Below are 20,056 nucleotides of genomic sequence, written 5' to 3'. Positions count from 1 at the left end.
CAGCAAAGGACTGGTTCTTTCTTTCCTATCCAAGCCTATTGCACTGAACTGTAGCTGAACAAAGGACTTTTTGGAACTAGTTGTGACACTATTATATATAATTTCTTCCCCTTCACTATTACCTATATATGGTTTTAATATTAGGAAGGCCACTCACTCTGCATTTTTTCACCTATTGAGCGATACCTCTTATTGTTTTATTTTGTGTACTTGGTATCATTGGCACTTATTGTATTTTACAGCAACAAATGTTGGTATCAGCGCAACACTCATATTTTTGAATTAGATGTCAAAAGCCACCCACCATCAAAAGTTGAGTCCCCCACTCTCCCTTACATCACAGTGCACCCCCCTTTTCCTTATGCTGCTGCTGGGAAGAAGCTGGATGCATTGCTTGAAAGCAGAAAGTAGGGGTCTGGAGGAGGACTGGAGCTCTCCTGCAGCTGCAGGAGAGGTGCGAGGGCCACATGAATAGGCCTGGAGGGCCGGAATCGGCCCGCGGGCCTTATATTTGACACCTGTGCTCTAGGGCGTGTGCTTTCAGAAAATATAATGTTTTATGTCATCTTCAGGCCTAAAATTATTTAAATGTGTGCAAAAAATGGCTCTAGCAGCAAAATAATTAAAGGCCAAGCACATCTTCGGGAACATGCTTGATAATTAATAATAAAAAAACAAAAAAATGGCACCCAACTTAGTTTTAGCCGATTCCTAAATTCAAAGCACATTTGTCAAGCCCCAAGCCAAGGGTTTTGAAGAAGATACAGTGCACACGATTAGTACACCAGAGAAGATCTTCCCCTAAACCAGGGCTCGACAAATCCCGGTCACCATGGCGACTAGAAATAGTGTCCTGGCGACTTGGCTAGGAAGGTGGGCAAAGAAAAAGAAAATGTGTGAGCTGGTGCCATCTGGTGGTGAGCCGTTGGTATTACAAGTTATTACCACCAGATGTGAGTTGGCGCCATCTGGTGGTGGCCGTTGGTATTACAAGTTAAACAGCAATTCTAATGTCATTTTTCACTATTTTTCACTGCCATCTTCTTCCCTCCAATTAGAACCCCCAAACATTATATATATTTTTTATCCTAACACCCTAGAGAATAAAATGGCGATCGTTGCAATACTTTCTGTCACACCGTATTTGCGCAGTGGTCTTACAAGCGCACTTTTTTGGGAAAAAATTACACTTTTTTAATTAAAAAATAAGACAACAGTAAAGTTATCCCCATTTTTTTTTAATATTATGAAAGATAATGTTACGCCGAGTAAATTAATACCCAACATGTCACGCTTCAAAATTGCGTCCGCTCGTAGAATGCCGACAAACTTTTACCCTTTAAAATCTTCATAGGCAACGTTTAAAAAAATCTACAGGTTGCATGTTTTGAGTTACAGAGGAGAACTAGAGCTAGAATTATTGCTCTCGCTCTACCAATCGCGGTGATACTTCACATGTGTGGTTTGAACACCGTTTACATATGCGGGCGCTGCTCGCGTATGCATTCGCTTCTGCGCGCAAGCTCGTCGGGACGGGGCGCGTTTTCTGGCTCCTAACTTTTTTAGCTGGCTCCTAGATTCCAAGCAAATTTGTCAAACCCTGCCCTAAACTTGAAACTCTCAAACTATACAAAACAAAGACCTGCATGTACAAATAAACAAAGTAATGCAGCTCACATCTCCCACACAGACAGGATCCAGGGTAGGAAGCCGGTAGACGGCCAGGCTGTTGGGGTTATCACCTCCGGTAGCCAGAAGGGTTCGGGAAGGATTGACCTCGATGGCATGGATGCCGCAGCTCTGTAGTGCTGTATTGGCGGGTTCACGATCCTTTAATATGGGAATCTTCGTAATCTGCCCGGTAAAGACATCCACCACAAATAACTGCCAGAGAAAGAGAACATTGTTACTGGAACCAATAAAACAACATGCCTACTGTCAAAGAATCTAGAGCTTACTCTCAACTTTGTTACCCCTGCTAAGATTAAAGGGGTTGTAAAGGTACAATTATTTTTCCCTAAATAGCTTCCTTTACCTCAGTGCAGTCCCTCCTTCACTTACCTCATCCTTCCATTTTGCTTTTAAATGTCCTTATTTCTTCTGAGAAATCCTCACTTCCTGTTCTTCTGTCTGTAACTCCACACAGTAATGCAATGCTTTCTCCCTGGTGTGGAGTGTCGTGCTCTCCCCCTCCCTTGGGCTACGGGAGAGTCAGGACGCCCACTAACACAGCTCCTTTATCTGCAACATAGAGAGTGTCCTGACTCTCCTGTAGTCCATAATATTTTACATTGAAACCGCAATCAGCAGATCATGGATTCAATGCCTGGATCCTGCAGACTCAGCACATCTGCCGGTACCTCTGATACAGACAGTTAGGCCAGGTTCACATAAGTGCGGCTGCGGTTTGCAGTCTGGGGCCGGTACGCTCCTGTTCACTGGCTCTGGTACAACGTTTTGCCTGAGTTCACACCTGAAGTGGACCAAAAAACACACAGGGCCCTTTTTGAAACCGCACCGCAGCCGCCCCAGACATACCAGCTCCATTGAGAGCTGGTCAGCTTCGAATTTCATGCAGTTTAAAACGCATCCAATTCGCATATATGAGAACCCAGCCTGACTGAATGGCAGGAAGAATCAATTGAACTATGAGGGTGCTCACCAGCGTCCTGGCAGTCTATCAAGAACAACAAGCCACAATGGATGATGGTACTTGTAGTCTATTCATTAACAGGAAACTGAATGGACAAGGCCGTGTTGCCATAGTACCACAGGGAGGCGCTGTCTTCATATTGTAACAGCCGATGCAGAGAGAGGATCCCCTGCCTGTCAGAGAAGGGATATACACATTGACACAAAGGCACTCCTGGGCAAGAGGGGAGCGCGTATATTATATATATTGTAGTAGTGTGGTACCCCAGGGTTTTCAATTGGACTGGTTGAGGGGCTCCAGGGAGCTTGCAGTTTACAGAGGAAATTGGCATTCAAGTTTCCTCAATGGTTAATAAAATCCCCAGTCCTGGGTTCAGGCTTTAGAGCTGATCAGCACACTGATTGTGCAGGTGTGTGTGGGCCTGATAGGAGACTCAGGACCAGCATTCTGGGCTCCACCCTCCCGAGGAGTCCAGGCTTGCAAGGGAGAACTCAGAGAGTGCAGGTGTGCACTGTGAAGTGGCTAGAGAGCTGGGAGAGTGCAGGCTGCACTGTGAAACCCCAGAGACCTGAGTCTAAGGTTGCTGACAGGAGTCAGAAGAGCTCCATGCTGGAGCCTGAGCAGTTGTGCTACTGCTGACAAGAGCCAGATGGCTTGGTATTTTCTTTGGCACGTATAAGCCAGGAGGCTGAAGGTACCGTTCTGTGTGGACAGTGAAAACCCCCTGCGTGGGAAACCTATGTTTGGATTTTGTTATTTTTTGCCTTTTCAATAAAAGTGGGCCAACAAGCCCTTAAACATAGTTCCGGACTGGCGTGAATCGCTTAAAATCGCATATCCCACTTGAGCTAAACACCCCCAATATTAATATATATAAATATACACATACATACACATACATACATACATACATACACACACACACACACACACACACACACACACATCGCCTTTAACCACTTAACCCCCGGACCATATTGCTGCCCAAAGACCAGAGCACTTTTTGCGATTCGACACTGCGTCGCTTTAACTGACAATTGCGCGGTCGTGCGACGTGGCTCCCAAACAAAATTGGCGTCCTTTTTTTCCCACAAATAGAGCTTTCTTTTGGTGGTATTTGATCACCTCTGCGGTTTTCGTTTTTGCGCTATAAACAAAAATAAAGCGAAAATTTTGAAAAAAAAAAAATGAATATTTTTTACTTTTTACTATAATAAATATCCCCCAAAAATATATTTTAAAAAAAGTTGTTTTTCCTCAGCTTAGGCCGATACGTATTCTTCTACATATTTTTCGTAAAAAAAAAAAAAGCAATAAGCGTTTATTGATTGGTTTGCGCAAAAGTTATAGCGTTTACAAAATAGGGGGTATTTTTATGGCATTTTTTTTTTTTTTTACTAGTAATGGTTCGCTGGTCCTGCGGACTCGATCGCCACGGGGATACCCACGATCGTCTCACGAAGAGATAGAGCTGGGAGATGCTAATGTAAACAAGCATCTCCCCGCTCTGCCTAGTGACAATGACAGTGATCAACGCTTCCTGTAATCGGAAGCGGTGATCACGGTCTTGTCACACACACTCACTAGGGCACACTTAACCCCTACAGCGCCACCTAGTGGTTAACCCCTTCACTGCCAGTGTCATTTTCACAGTAATCAGAGCATTTTTATAGCACTGTTCGCTGTAAAAATGACAATGGTCCCAAAAATGTGTCAAAAGTGTCCGATGTGTCCGCCATAATGTCGTAGTCACGATAAAAATCGCTGATCGCCGCAATTACTAGTAAAAAAAAAAAAAAAAGCCATAAAACTATCCCCTATTTGGTAGACAATATAACTTTCGCGCAAACCAATCGATAAACGCTTATTGCGATTTTTTTTTTACCAAAAGTATGTAGAAGAATACGTATCGGCCTAAACTGAGGGGGAAAAAAAAAGGTTTTTTTTATATATTTTTGGGGGATATTTATTATACAAAATATTTTTTTTTTTTTCAAAGTTTTCACTATTTTTGTTTACAGCGCAAAAAATAAAAACCGCAGAGGTGATCAAATACCACCAAAATAAATCTCTATTTGTGGGGGAAAAAAGGACGACAATTTTGTTTGGGAGCCACATCGCACAATTGTCAGTTAAAGCGACGCAGTGCCGAATCGCAAAAAAGTGGCCCGGTCCTTTAGCAACAAAATGGTCTGGGGCTGAAGTGGTTAAGATGATTTATGCTATGAAATAAGGTAAAAGAAGACTACATGATAAATTGCCATCTCATGTCTCACTTGTACAGCCAGTTGAACTCTCCGGTATACAAAACATTCAACCAGAAATAAAAACTTACCGTATTGCATTTGGTTCCACAAACAACCTGCCGATGGTTTAGCCATTGCGAAGCAAACACCTTGTTGAGTGTGCCAAGGTTAAACTCTCTCTCCTTGAGAATCCCGGGGAGCGTCTGAGCGGCGCAGCTACGCAACAGGTGGTGGTAGTTGCTGTCACCCGGAGCTTTCAGTTCCCTGGTTTTCAGGTAATACACCACGGACTTCTTCTGTAGAGGAAGTCTCCTCCGCTTCTGAGGGGCATGGTCCCAGTCAGCCTGGAAGAGGAACACAAAGTTCAGGTAAACAATTTTGAACTCCACATTTTTTATTAAATAGAAAAATAAAACAAACAGTGTCAAGATAAAATTGTGTGCACTTGCGAAATGGTAATGAGCTACGATGCTCAAAATGATAAACAAGTGATGAATTCACAACATTTACTGCGGCACAAATTTACAGGTCCATGTGGAGAAGATTTCCAGAATAGAGAGTGTGCCAGCCTGCCCGCAGCCTCTGGCCAACCCCCGCAGGCCTGCCCGCAGCCTCTGGCCACCTCCTGCAGCCTCTGGCCACCTCCTGCAGCCTCTGGCCAACCCCCGCAGCCTGCCCGCAGCCTCTGGCCAACCCCCGCAGCCTGCCCGCAGCCTCTGGCCAACCCCCGCAGCCTGCCCGCAGCCTCTGGCCAACCCCTGCCAAAATTGACAAACTTATGTATATTGGCCTCCATATAGACACACTTAGTGGTGGTCATTGATCTGCAAATCACTGCACACTCTCCAGATCAGAGGAAAGACTAGCCAATGAGAAACCAAAGCTCTGACATCACAATGTGTTCCTGGACTCCACCTCCCCTCATACTGATCCACATCTGTGGTAATTTTTTACACCATCGCTGAGCGAACAAGAGAAATACATTCTGGTTACCGACAAATTTCACAGACACCCACAGGTGCAGCCTTTACGTCCATAACAACCGCAGACACCATCGACCCCCATCCCCTACCAACCGCAGACGCCACCCCCCTACCAACCGCAGACGCCACCCCCCTACCAACCGCAGACGCCACCCCCCTACCAACCGCAAACCCCATCGACCCCGTCGCCTACCAACCGCAGACACCACCCCCTTCCAACTGCAGACACCATCGACCCCGTCCCCTAACAACCGCAGACACCATCCCTTAACTGTAGGTGCTGTGATACCAACAATCACAGACACAATGGTCGCATCACCCAGCAACCACAGGAGCGGGGCTGTCCCAAACAAATCAGACACCACAGCTCCATCCCCAAAAACAGACACAGTCCTCCTATCCAATAAGAAATGCCATTGCCCCTTCTTCTAACAACCCAAGGCGCCGTCCCCCTCATTCCCTCAACACACACAGGCGCCGATCCCTCGCCCCCTTAACAATTGCAGAAGTCATCCTCAACACAGACGCTGTTATCCCATTTCCAACAGGCACTGTCCCCTCACCCCCAATAAGCACAAGGCGCTGTAAAGCCATTCCCAACAATCACAGATGCTGCTATCCCATTACCAACAAATCGCTGACTTCATCCTTTTGTCCCCAACAATCGCAGAGGCTGATCCCCTGTCCCCAACATTTCCAGGTGCTGCTATTCTGTTCCCAACAATCGCAGGCGCTGTCATCTTGTCTCCATCAATCGCAGACGTCGCTATTCCGTCCAAAAATCGTAGGCACTGCTATCCCATTTTCCCACCAATCAGAGACCAGATCCCCTCACCCCCCAACAAACACAATCTATTCGTCCCCAATTAAGGCAGACACCGTCCCCTCCCTCACAACAATTGCATACATGGTTATCACATCCTCAACAACTGCAGACTCCGTCCCTTCGTCCCCAACATTTGCGGATGCTGCCACCCCATCCCCAACAATCAATTGCAGATGTCATTCCCCATCACCAACAATCGAACATGCTATCCCCATTTCCCCAACAACTACAGACGCTGTGATCCCACTGCCAACAGGTGCAAACTCCATCACTTCACCACCAATGAAGGCAGATACCGTCCCCAACAACAAATCGCAGGCACCGCAATCCCATCTCCAACAATCACACTAGCCCCTCCCACATCACCAACAGTCGCGGCTGTCCCTTCACCAACAGTCGCACTCCCCCCTCCCACACTGTCTGATCCCCAACAATTGCAGGCACCGCTGTCCTGCTCCCCACAATCGCACTAGCCCCTCCCACACACTGTCTCATCCCTAACAGGCGCCGCTGCTCCCACACACAGGCCAATCCCCAACAATACTGGGCGCCGCCGTACCCCAACAAATCGCACCACCCCTCCAACACACTGTCTCATCCCCAACAGTCGCAGGCGCCCCGTTCCGCACAAAATCGTACTACCCACTCCCACGCACTGTCCCATCACCAACAGTCGCACTACCCTCTCCCGCACACTGTCTGATGCCCAACAATTGCAGGCACCGCTGTCCTGTCCCCTACAATCGCCACTGTCCCATCTCCAACAATTGCAGCGCCACTGTCCCGTCCCCAACATCACACTACCCCCTCCCTCACATTGTCCCATCCCTAACAGTCGCAGGCGCCGCTGTCCCATTCCACACACACTGACCCATCTCCAACAATTTCAGGCACCGTTGTCCTGCTCCCCACAATCACACTACCCCCTCCCTCACATTGTCCCATCCCCAACAGTCGCAGGTGTCCCAGCCTCAACAGTCACCGCTGTCCTGTCCCCAACAATTGAAGGCACCGCTGTCCTGCTCCCCACACACTGTCCTGTCCCCAACAATCGCACTACCCCCTCCCACACACTGTCCCGTCTCCCCAACAAATCCACGGGCTCCGCCGTCCGCCCCCCCCCCAACAAATCCACGGGCTCCGCCGTCCGTCCCCCCAACAAATCCACGGGCTCCGCCGTCCGTCCCCCCAACAAATCCACAGGGCTCCGCCGTCCGTCCCCCCAACAAATCCACAGGGCCCCGCTGTCCGTCCCCCCAACAAATCCACAGGGCCCCGCCGTCCGTCCCCCCAACAAATCCACAGGGCTCCGCCGTCCGTCCCCCCAACAAATCCACAGGGCTCCGCCGTCCGTCCCCCCAACAAATCCACAGGGCTCCGCCGTCCGTCCCCCCAACAAATCCACAGGGCTCCGCCGTCCGTCCCCCCAACAAATCCACAGGGCTCCGCCGTCCGTCCCCCCAACAAATCCAGACTCCGCCGTCCCCCAACAAATCCGCAGGGCTCCGCCGTCCATCCCCCCAACAAATCCACAGGGCTCCGCCGTCCATCCCCCCAACAAATCCACAGGGCTCCGCCGTCCGTCCCCCCAACAAATCCACAGACTCCGCCGTCCCCCAACAAATCCACAGGGCTCCGCCGTCCATCCCCCCAACAAATCCACAGGGCTCCGCCGTCCGTCCCCCCAACAAATCCACAGGGCTCCGCCGTCCGTCCCCCCAACAAATCCACGGGCTCCGCCGTCCGTCCCCCCCAACAAATCCACGGGCTCCGCCGTCCGTCCCCCCCAACAAATCCACGGGCTCCGCCATCCCCCAACAAATCCCAGGCTCCGCCGTCCCCCCCCCAACAAATCACAGACATCCAACATTTGTAGATGTCATTTCCTTATTCCCGGACAATCAGAGCCCTCCCCATCACCATAATTGGACTCCCTCCATCCTCTATAATACTCAACACACCCCACGACCCCCTCCCACACACTGAGGACACAGCACGACCCCCACATCCGTCACCCCTGACAACACACACACAAGGCCCCAGCCGCCTTCCCAGGCCTGCCCCGCCGTAAGTCACCTGTTCTCCGGTTCCCGGGGCCGCCTTCCTCTTCCTGCTAACTGCTCTCCGGGTCATGCTCTCGCCCGTTCTGCCCCCGCATGGAGAGAGCCCGGGCGGACGGATAACGATCTCTCATATAACGGACGAAAAGACGCACACCGCGTCCACCGCCGTGACCTCTGACCCCCGAGCGCTACGTCTTTGCGTCATCACGCCGAGGGCAACGTCTGCCCTACCCACATCTTCTGACAGCCATGTGACGGTGTTGTGAGAGAAGGGCGGGCTAACGCCTGGCAACCAATGATAGACGTCACGGGGCGTGGTCTTCTGACACTGTCCAATGACTAATAGGCGGGCCAAGGGGGGGGGTGGCCTCCTGTCATAATACATTTGATTATAGAAGCCGGTGGGTGTGGCTTTCTGTCACCTAATAACCAGTAATAGACAACCGGGGGCGTGGTCCCCTGTCTCTGGGGGAGTGACCTGCTGTCACCTAGTAACCTCTGATAGACAGTAATGGTGTAGTGTACAAGAGAGGATGATGAGGACACATTGGTGCTATTTGGCATAAGTCATGTGACCTTTATTTGTATCCCTCAAGGTTGAACATTATACATTTGTGAGAATAATAAAGATGACAGTGACATTGCCACATGCCCTTTATCTCCAGGAACACCCATGCCCCACATATTCACATACATTTAGCATGATTCAGAAAGCCCGCCGCATCTTTGCGGCGGCGTAGTGTATCGTATTTACCCTACGCCGCCGTAAGTTAGCGAGGCAAGTACTGTATTCACAAAGTACTTGCCTGCTAAGTTACGGCGGTGTAGCGTAAATGGGGCTGGCGTAAGCGCGCCTAATTCAAATGAGGATGTGGGGGCGTGTTTTATGTATATGAAGTGTGACCTGACGTGATTGACGTTTTTTAAGAATGCCGCATGCGCCGTCCGTGTACATATCCCAGTGTGCATTGCGGCTAAGTACGCCGCACGGACGTATTGGTTCCGACGTGGACGTAAATTACGTCCAGCCCTATTCACGGACGACTTACGCAAACGACGTTAAATTTTTAAATTTCAATGCGGGAACGACGGCCATACTTAACATTATTAGTCCAGCTATTTGATGGAATAACTATACGCCTGAAAATGCCTTACGTAAACGGCGTATCTGTACTGCGTCGGCTGGGCGTACGTTCGTGAATCGGCGTATCTAGTGATTTACATATTCTACGCCGAACGCAATGGAAGCGCCACCTAGCGGCCGGCCTAAGAATTACACTTTAAGATACGACGGTGTAAGACACTTACGCTGCTCGTATCTTAGCCTAATTTAAGCGTATCTGGTTACCAGAATACGCTTAAATTTGCCTCGGCGCAGATTCAGACTTAGGCCGGCGTATCTACTGATACGCCGGCCTAAGTCTTTCTGAATCCACCTAATTGACTGTTCCTGAACAAAGCCTGACTCCGCTCACCACTTTATATTTTGTTTAGGGTGGAGTGGCGAAGTGTTAGAACCCCTGTAGGGATTTCATTTCTGTCATTGATGTACCTGCTCTCATGGAGGCAATAGGGGAGTCCCCAGGTTGCGCAGCATCATTGGTTGTTATGATGCCTGCACCATAGCAACCAATGACACTATGTGGCCCAGTCATCTGCATCCTAGCCGCTAAAGTCGATATGTGGCTCAGCTGACTGCATCCTAACAACCAAAGTCGCTGTGTGGTCCAGTTGACTGCATCTTAGCAACTAAAGTCGCCCTGTGTTTCATCATCTGCATCTTAGCAACCAAAGTTGCTGTGTGGCTCAGCTTCTGTATCCTAGCAACCAAAGTCACTGTGTGGCTCAGTTTCTCCATCCTAGCAACCAAAATCGTGTGGCCGAGGTGACTGTATCCTAGCAACCAAAGTGGTTATCCGGCCCAGCTGACCGCAACCGAGCTAGTGAAGTCACTTTGTGGTTCATAATCTGCATATTAGCAACCAAAGTTGCTGTGTGGCCCAGTTGATTGCATCTAAGTGTAGCGCCTGGTTACTTTCCAGAATCGGTGCTATGTTAAATTTAGAGGGGGTCAGAGAGTTAACTCTGACCATGTTGATTTGTCCAAATTTGGGTCTCTGTCTCAGCTTTGGCTGTGCTGTGGTTTCATTCTGTTGTTTCTGGGGTGCTGATCTCACCCCAGGTCGGCAGGTGGCAGCAGTGGAGTCAAGGATTAGGTGCTTTTACCCAGCAGCCTATCAGAAGGGTTTGGCCTCGCTGTGCATGCTGGAGGAGAGTATTTATGGGGCAGACGCCATCTTCCTGGCTTCTCCTCGTGTGGCGCCCACCTTTAGGGTAGCCACTTCACGCTGCCCCGACAAATGGCCTTCTGGGCCGGGGTGCACGTGCAACTCAAGGATCCTGGCTTCGGGACCACGTTGGCCCGGAGCAATTGATCTGCCGCTTGGGGACTCAGTAGTGGACCGGGTCCCACCTAAGGTGGTCCTGGGCCGTCCGTTCAGTTGGAGGAGGCCGTACGGTGGAGAGCCTGCCTGAGGAGTACCAAGAGAGGCTGGTGTTCGGATAGGGGCCTGACCATCCATCGGGGACGAGGGGAACCGGACACTGAGTGGCTAGAAGTCAGTCGGTACCCTAACTCAAAACTACCTGAAGGAGATCCAGGTGCCAAGTCTACTAAGGAGGATTATCTCTGCTATTCAGTTATCAGGAGGGTCTGTGGCAGAGACTTTTTCTTAAGGTTTGAGTGACATTCTGGCTGCAGGCTGGTGAGAGAGGCCTGTCCAGGTGCACTACATCCACTCTGGCTGGAGTGGTGAAAGAGACATTATACGTGGGAGCAGGACTGTTTCCCTATTACTGACATTTGGATCTGCTATCTTTATTTCTACTAAACCTCTACTCTTCACCAAGTTTTATTGTTTTTACCTGGCTGGGTAATAAAGAGCACAGAAAAAGACACCTGTCACGGACATTCCGTTAATACAACTTTCACTAAACACATCTGAAACACAATGGGAAGGGAGGCTTACGTGTATGCACCCATATGGCACGCTGCTTCATCTCAGTTCCCGGGACGGACCATTATTCTGGCCATGGTTCCATATTCACCAATTCTCATTTCAGCGACCCTCTGTAACTATATGGGTTGGGCCGCAATGCCCTTCCCTATCACTTTGAGTTACAATTATACCAACTATACTATTATATTTTGTAGATATTTCTGAACATCCGCCCCTGATGAGTGTATTAAATACACAAAACGCGTCGGGCTTCCTTGGGGATGCAGATACATGTCCACACTGTACCATCAACCCTGGAATTTACCCATTCACCATATATGATGTCAATATTTGTATATTAATGTACTCAATTTTCCGCATAGGCTACTCTGATGTTTCATTTATATATATGTATCATTTAATCTTTTTACTAATCAATTCAGTCCACAAGGTAGCACAAGGTGGTATATACTAATATACCCTTGATGCCCATAGTTCACACACACATACATATGCCTGTGTGAACAAATATGGAATGATGTTCACTACAATGTCTTTCTCCATGTGGTTTCCTTTTTTAATTTGGTTTTTACAATTTTATGATTAATAAATAAATATTTTGATTCTAATACCTCTATTTCGTCTATGGCCTCATTTAAAGTCCCAAACTTCCCGCTTATATTCACTAAACACCCCTAGACATCAGAGAAACACAAGGTAACATGCCGCCCAAAACAAACCAGCAGCTCCTTCGGGAGTAGTGCTACATTAGCAACTGAAGGCGCCCTGTGGTTCATCATCTGCATCTTAGCAGTTGCTGTGTGGCTCAGCTTCTCTATCCTAACAACACAAATTGTGTGGGCGAGCTGACTGCATCCTAGCAACCAAAATGGTTATGCAGCCCAGCTGACCGCATCTTAGCTAGTGAAGTCACTCTTTGGTTCATCTTCTGCATCTTAGCAACCAAATGAGCTGTGTGGCCCAGCTGACTGTGTCCTAGCAACCCAGTCGCTGTGTGGCTAAACTGACTGCATTTTTTTTTTCATTTTTTCTCTTTCTTTTTCTTTTTATGCTTGCGCCACGGAGTGACTTTGGTTGCTAAGATGCAGTCAGATGTGCCACACAACAACTTTAGTTGCTAGGATTCAGTCAGCTGAGTCTAACACGGACTTCGTTATTAGGACGCATTTAGCTAGACCACACAGCGACGTTGGTTGCTAGGATGCCGTCAACTAGTCCACACAACTTTGATTACTAGGATGCAGTCAGCCATGCCACACAACAACTTTAGTTGCTAGGATGCAGAAGCTGATCCACACAGCGACTTTGGTCGCTAGGATGCAGTCTACTGGGCCACTGAACAACTTTGGTTGCTAGGATGCATTCAGCTGGGCCACACATCAACTTTGGTTTCTAGGATGCAGTCAGCTGAGTTACACAACAACTTTCGTTGCTAGAATGCAGTCAGCTGGGCCACACAAGCAACTTTGTTTGCTAAGATGCAGATGCTGAGCCACACAGCGACTTTGGTTGCTAGGATTCAGTCAGCTGAGAATCACACAGACTTTGGTTATTAGGACGCATTCAGCTGGACCACACAGCAACTTTGGTTGCTAGGACATAGTTAGCTGGGCCACACAGTGCCTTTGGTTGCTAGGCTGCAGATACTGAGTCACAAAGTGACTTCAGTTGCTATTAATTACTGCCTTTGCCATTGGCACGAAAGAAGTATGAAAAACATTTTTAGAAGGAGGTCACCAATGGCATTTTACATGTCTTAGTCTTCATAGGTTTGTTTTTGGTCTAATTGGAAGGTTGAAAACTAGAAAAGTGAGCGTGAAAACGCAATAAAAATATATTTCCACCTGATCTTACCTTACCGACCAGCTATGACTAAGAACTGAAGCTACATTGCGAAACGTTAGCTTTTGTTCCGATTTTCTTGCTGTGGCATGTTTATTTTGTGATTGATTTTAATTAAAAGAACTTTTTTGATCTTACCTTTTTCATTGATGCCTGCTACTTTTTTTTTTTTCTCATGTAAAAGTCAAAACGCTAAAAGGGGATTTTAACTTGATAAGTATATTACAATTATAAAAATAGTGATTGTTTCGTGAAACACTTTTTGCATATTAGTTTGCCTCTTCAACATTCATTCAACATGTTTCGGCATCGGTTTCGTGATATTTATTTTTGAAAAATCAAGAGATGTTTTTATTTCATGTAGATGCTCATTAATGTAAATAAAATTGATGATTCTGAAACGTCAACATTGCATTTTTCTGCCAAAAGGGAGCTGTAGACAGATGGTTGTGCAAAAGTGGAGAGAGAGTAGTCTGAATTGAGTTAGGAAACACCTGGGAGCTTCCTTTCAGTTATTGGACTTACAACAGCCAGCTGTGAGTTTCTTCCAAGCTTGATGACATCACATCTGTAGCAATTCCACATTCTGAGAGAGAACTACATCTTCTGCTTTGAAGGATCAAGCTTACCAATGTTGATGGGAACCCACTTGCTTAGGTCAAGCAATGTTTTGTGAAAGCAGCCATTAGCTTTAATCTCAGACCTTCCCCGTGGACATTGAGAGGAGTGTCCAATGCACTCTGCCAGTAGCCTCAGCACTGAACTTCTCTCCACAATTTAGATACAGCTTTCTGTAGTTCTTTTAAACCTCATCCTGGGAGGGGGAAGTCAACATAAGGAGACTCTTACAACAGCATGTAAAGAGAGAAAATTAATTTATGTTGATGGTAGGCTGGTATATGGGGACTGATCTTGCTATTAATTACTGCCTTTGCCATTGGCACGAGAGAAGTATGAAAAACATTTTTAGAAGGAGGTCACCAATGGCATTTTACATGTCTTAGTCTTCATAGGTATCTTTTTGGTCTAATTGGAAGGTTGAAAACTAGAAAAGTGAGTGTAAATAAACGCAACAAAATAATACCTCCACCTGATCTTACCTTTTTCTTTGAAAAATGGTAAGACCCCATTTTGACATATCAGAACATTTATAGATGGCTGGCCATAGAACAAGTAACACTTTACAGTACGAAATCCGTTGGCCTTCCACACCATTTTACAACATGTTCCAGATGCCTGCTACTTTTTCTTTTTCTCATGTAAAAGTCAAAACGCTAAAAGGGGATTTTAACTTAATAAGTATATTACAATTATGAAATTAGTGATTGTTTCGCGAACACTTTTTGCATATTAGTTTGCCTCTTCAACATTAATTCAAAGATGTTTCGGCATCGGTTTCGTGATATTTCTTTTTGAAAAATCAAGAGATGTTTTAATTTCATGTAGATGCTCATTAATGTAAATAAAATTGATGATTCTGAAACGTCAACATTGCATTTTTCTGCCAAAAGGGAGCTGTAGACAGATGGTTGTGCAAAAGTGGAGAGAGAGTAGTCTGAATTGAGTTAGGAAACACCTGGGAGCTTCCTTTCAGTTATTGGACTTACAACAGCCAGCTGTGAGTTTCTTCCAAGCTTGATGACATCACATCTGTAGCAATTCCACATTCTGAGAGAGAACTACATCTTTTGCTTTGAAGGATCAAGCTTACCAATGTTGATGGGAACCCACTTGCTTGGGTCAAGCAACGCTTTGTGAAAGCAGCCATTAGCTTTAATCTCAGACCTTCCCCGAGGACATTGTGAGGAGTGTCCAATGCACTCTGCCAGTAGCCTCAGCACTGAACTTCTCTCCACAATTTAGATACAGCTTTCTGTATTTCTTTTAAACCTCATCCTGGGAGGGGGAAGTCAACATAAGGAGACTCTTACAACAGCATGTAAAGAGAGAAAATTAATTTATGTTGATGGTAGGCTGGTATATGTGGACTGATCTTGCTATTAATTACTGCCTTTGCCATTGGCACGAAAGAAGTATGAAAAACATTTTTAGAAGGAGGTCACCAATGGCATTTTACATGTCTTAGTCTTCATAGGTATCTTTTTGGTCTAATTGGAAGGTTGAAAACTAAAAAAGTGAGTGTGAAAACGCAACAAAATAATACCTCCACCTGATCTTACCTTTTTCTTTGAAAAATGGTAAGACCCCATTTTGACATATCAGAACATTTATAGATGGCTGGCCATAGAACAAGTAACACTTTACAGTACGAAATCCGTTGGCCTTCCACACCATTTTACAACATGTTCCAGATGCCTGCTACTTTTTCTTTTTCTCATGTAAAAGTCAAAACGCTAAAAGGGAATTTTAACTTAATAAGTATATTACAATTATGAAATTAGTGATTGTTTTGTGAACACTTTTTGCATATTAGTTTGCCTCTTCAACATTTATTCAACATGTTTCGGCATCGGTTTCCTGATATTTATTTTTGAAAAATCAAGAGATGTTTTTATTTCATGTAGATGCTCATTAATGTAAATAAAATTGATGATTCTGAAACGTCAACATTGCATTTTTCTGCCAAAAGGGAGCTGTAGACAGATGGTTGTGCAAAAGTGGAGAGAGAGTAGTCTGAATTGAGTTAGGAAACACCTGGGAGCTTTCTTTCAGTTATTGGACTTACAACAGCCAGCTGTGAGTTTCTTCCAAGCTTGATGACATCACATCTGTAGCAATTCCACATTCTGAGAGAGAACTACATCTTCTGCTTTGAAGGATCAAGCTTACCAATGTTGATGGGAACCCACTTGCTAGGGTCAAGCAATGCTTTGTGAAAGCAGCCATTAGCTTTAATCTCAGACCTTCCCCGAGGACATTGTGAGGAGTGTCCAATGCACTCTGCCAGTAGCCTCAGCACTGAACTTCTCTCCACAATTTAGATACAGCTTTCTGTAGTTCTTTTAAACCTCATCCTGGGAGGGGGAAGTCAACATAAGGAGACTCTTACAACAGCATGTAAAGAGAGAAAATGTATTTATGTTGATGGTAGGCTGGTATATGTGGACTGATCTTGCTATTAATTACTGCCTTTGCCATTGGCACGAAAGAAGTATGAAAAAACGGAAAATTGTATACTCACCTTTCCGTAATTTTCCTTTCCTGACGCATCTTCATGGCAGCACACACTGGGTTGTGACTCCGCCCCCACAACCTGACAGGATTGGTTAGCTATAAAATCCAAAGGGGAGACACCCGGCACTATTCTCCGTATATATCATCATTTGAACAATAGGGTGGGCAGCTGTGTGCTGCCATGAAGATGCGTCAGGAAAGGAAAATTACGGAAAGGTGAGTATACAATTTTCCGTTTTCCTGACGCATTCATGGCAGCACACACTGGGAAATAACTCGCCAGTAGGGAGGGTTTTAATGCAAAAGTATTTTATTCCCTAAAGGGCAGAAGAATTGGCTCTGATGATAGATCGGCCAAATTCGGCCGTAGCCAAGAGAGCGGCGTCTACCCTGTAGTGGGAGATAAAGGTATGCCTGGAAGACCAGGTTGCTGCTCTGCAGATAGTTTCCGAAGAAACGCCACAATATGCTGCCCAGGAGGTTGCCACTGCCCTGGTTGAGTGTGCCCTGATGCCTTCCGGAATCTCCAGTTGCTGAGTGGAATACGCTTTTCCGATAGCCTTGACTGGCCAAGAGGCGATGGTACAGGAAGTGGCTGCCTGGCCTCGTCTGGCTCCGTGAGGTATAATTAGGAGGGCGTCTGTTGACCGAAGATGGTTAGTAGCCGACAGATATCTGGAAATTGTAGACTTAATGTCCAAGGCATGAGGTTCGCCACTCTCGTTAGAAAGGCATGGCAAGACGATGTCCTGGCCGTAGTGGAAGGCCGAAGTGACTTTTGGAAGGAAACGATCTGAAGGCCTCAGTATCACCCTGTCGGACAAAAAGACTAGGTAAGGTTCCTTATACATGAGGGCTTGTAACTCCGATACTCTCCTTGCCGAGGCAATGGCAATGAGGAAGGACAACTTTAAGGTTAGGTCCCATAGGGAAATTGAGTCAAGAGGGAAGAATGGTGGTATGGAGAGTGCTTCGAGAACCACCGAAAGATCCCAAGCCGGAAAGGATGGTTTCCTGGGAGGTCTGATCTTAATGCATGCCTTCATAAACTGGATAATTAGAGGATGTAAAGCCCATCTGGTGCCAGTCTTGGCGGACAGAGCGGAGACCTGTACCTTTAGGGTGCTCGAATTTAGGCCTTTGTCAACTCCTGTTTGAAGGAACTCCAGGATCTGGTAAGGATCAGGCGAGATGGGATCCCAACCCTTAAGTTGCGCCAACTGGGCGAATCTTTCCCAAATCCTGGCGTAGATGGAGTTTGTGGTGATTTTCCTGGCTTGCATTAAAGTTGTTATAACCGCCTGGGAACATCCCTGTTCTCTTAGTCTAGTCCTCTCAACCTCCAGGCTGTCAGATGGAGCCTGTCTGGAGCCGGATGGAGGAACCGACCTTGGTGTAGGAGGTCTGCTGATACTGATAGGTGTATAGGAGGTCGGGTATTGAGCTGTAGGAGCGTCGTAAACCACGGTCTCCTCGGCCAGAATGGTACCACTGTGATTACTGTGGCCGATGATCTCCGGAGACGGGATAGGAACCTCGCTATTAGAGGAGTTGGGGGGAAGATGTACCCCAAATTGAAGTCCCATGGGTGCAGAAGGCAATCTGTCCCCTCTGCTGTCGGAAAGGGTACTCTGGAAAGAAATCTTGAGCATTTGGCATTTGCTGGTGTTGCTGCCAGGTCGATCTCCGGAACCCCCCATGCCTTCGTCAAGATGGAGAACTCCCGAAGGTTCAGAGACCACTCGTTGTTCGATAGAAGTTCCCTGCTCAGGAAGTCGGCTAGCGTGTTCTGTGCCGCTGGAACATAAACTGCTCTCAGGTTCAGTAGATGTACCTGAGACCACTCCATTATGGGGTGAACTTCCGCTAGAAGTGTGTGGCTTCGGGTACCGCCCTGCCTCTGGATGTAGGCCACCGCCACCTTGTTGTCCATCCAGATTAGGACGCTCCTTCCTTGAAGCAGAGGTGCAAAGGCCAAGAGGGCCTGAAATGCCGCTCGGAGTTCCAGTATGTTTGATACTGTGCCCCGAGCAGGGAAGTGCCACTGTCCCTGGGCTGTCTGATCCAGGTAGTGAGCCCCCCAACCTCTCTCGCTGGCATCCGATGTCACTATCTCCGGATCTGGAGGAGCTATGGCCTTGAATCTTCTGAGGTTGGGAGGGTGAGTCCACCACCAAAGAGAGTGCCTGACTTGGCTGGAGATTCTGATGGGTTGGTGCATTGAGGCTCCGTCCCATTGTTTGAGAAAAGCGTTCTGTAAGGTTCTCATGTGCCATTGGGACCATTTTACCATGGGTATGGTTGATGACATAGAGCCCAGCATGCTGAGGCAGGTTCTGGATGACGTGCGTCTGGAGGATAGTAGATTCCGCACTTTCCGTGCTAAAGGTTCCACCTTTTCCAAGGGCAGCTGTACCCTGTTCTGTTTCGTGTCCAACTCTGCCCCCAGGAATATCATAACCTGTGAGGGCTGAAGGCTGCTCTTCCGCCAGTTGATTAACCAGCCAAATTTCTGGAGGGTCGAGATTAGGATCTCCCGCTGGAGGAGTAAAGTCTCCCGATCTCCTGCTAAGAGCAGGATATCGTCCAAGTAGTGATGTACTCGCAACCCTCTCTCCCTGAGAAGTGCTATGAGAGGGAGAAGGACCTTTGTGAATGTCCTGGGAGCCGAAGAGATGCCGAATGGTAGGCATCGAAACTGGAAGTGATGTTGGCCAATGGCGAAACGTAGAAATTTCTGGAATGCGGGATGGATTGGCACATGAAGGTAGGCGTCCGATAAATCGATTGACAGCATCCAATCTCCCAGATTCACTGCCAGAAGAATGGACTGGAGACTCTCCATTTTGAAAGCCTCTATTTGAACTCTCTTGTTGAGCCGTTTGAGGTCCAGCACGGGCCGTAGATCCCCAGATTTTTTTCGCACCAAAAATAGAGGGGAATAAAATCCCCTGCCTCTTTGGTGCAAAGGAACCTCCACGACAGCTTCTTTCTGAATTAATTCTGAGACATATTGAGTGAGTAGCTTCCTCTTGTCTAGGGAAGACGGGATCTTGGTGGGTTGGAAGATAGCGTGAGGCAATGCCCCCATAAAGTTCCACTTGTGGCCATGTTTTATGGTGGAGAGAGTCCATGGGTCCTTTATGTGCTCTGACCATACTTGGGCGAAACTCCTGAGCCTGGCGCCCACCTGAGCTGGGTGGGCAGGCAAGACTTCAAAAGGATTTCTGCTGGTCCCCTGTGGTAACGGCCTTGGTCTTCTGACCCCTTGCAAAGGGAGGGCGAGTA

At 47.3% G+C, this 20,056-nt stretch overlaps 1 protein-coding gene across 1 annotated transcript in view; it reads right to left on the bottom strand.

Moving 5' to 3' along the window:
* The window catches only part of DCAF12 (DDB1 and CUL4 associated factor 12), a 46,247-nt gene extending 37,227 nt beyond the window's left edge, over nucleotides 1-9,020 (bottom strand). Inside the window, exons 1-3 of the mRNA XM_040336037.1 lie at nucleotides 8,785-9,020; nucleotides 4,989-5,243; nucleotides 1,678-1,884 (exon numbers count right to left, since the gene is read on the bottom strand). Of these exons, the coding sequence (XP_040191971.1) occupies nucleotides 1,678-1,884; nucleotides 4,989-5,243; nucleotides 8,785-8,841 (519 nt within the window). The 5' untranslated portion in view covers nucleotides 8,842-9,020. The remainder of the gene's footprint in view (nucleotides 1-1,677; nucleotides 1,885-4,988; nucleotides 5,244-8,784) is intronic.
* Between the last annotated feature and the right edge of the window lie 11,036 nt (nucleotides 9,021-20,056).

The sequence above is a fragment of the Rana temporaria genome, chromosome 1 (genome assembly GCF_905171775.1).
Source record: "Rana temporaria chromosome 1, aRanTem1.1, whole genome shotgun sequence".
Taxonomy (NCBI): Eukaryota; Metazoa; Chordata; class Amphibia; order Anura; family Ranidae; genus Rana; species Rana temporaria.
The sequence above is the reverse complement of the archived record's forward strand: the minus strand, read 5'-3'. Positions and strand labels throughout refer to the sequence as shown.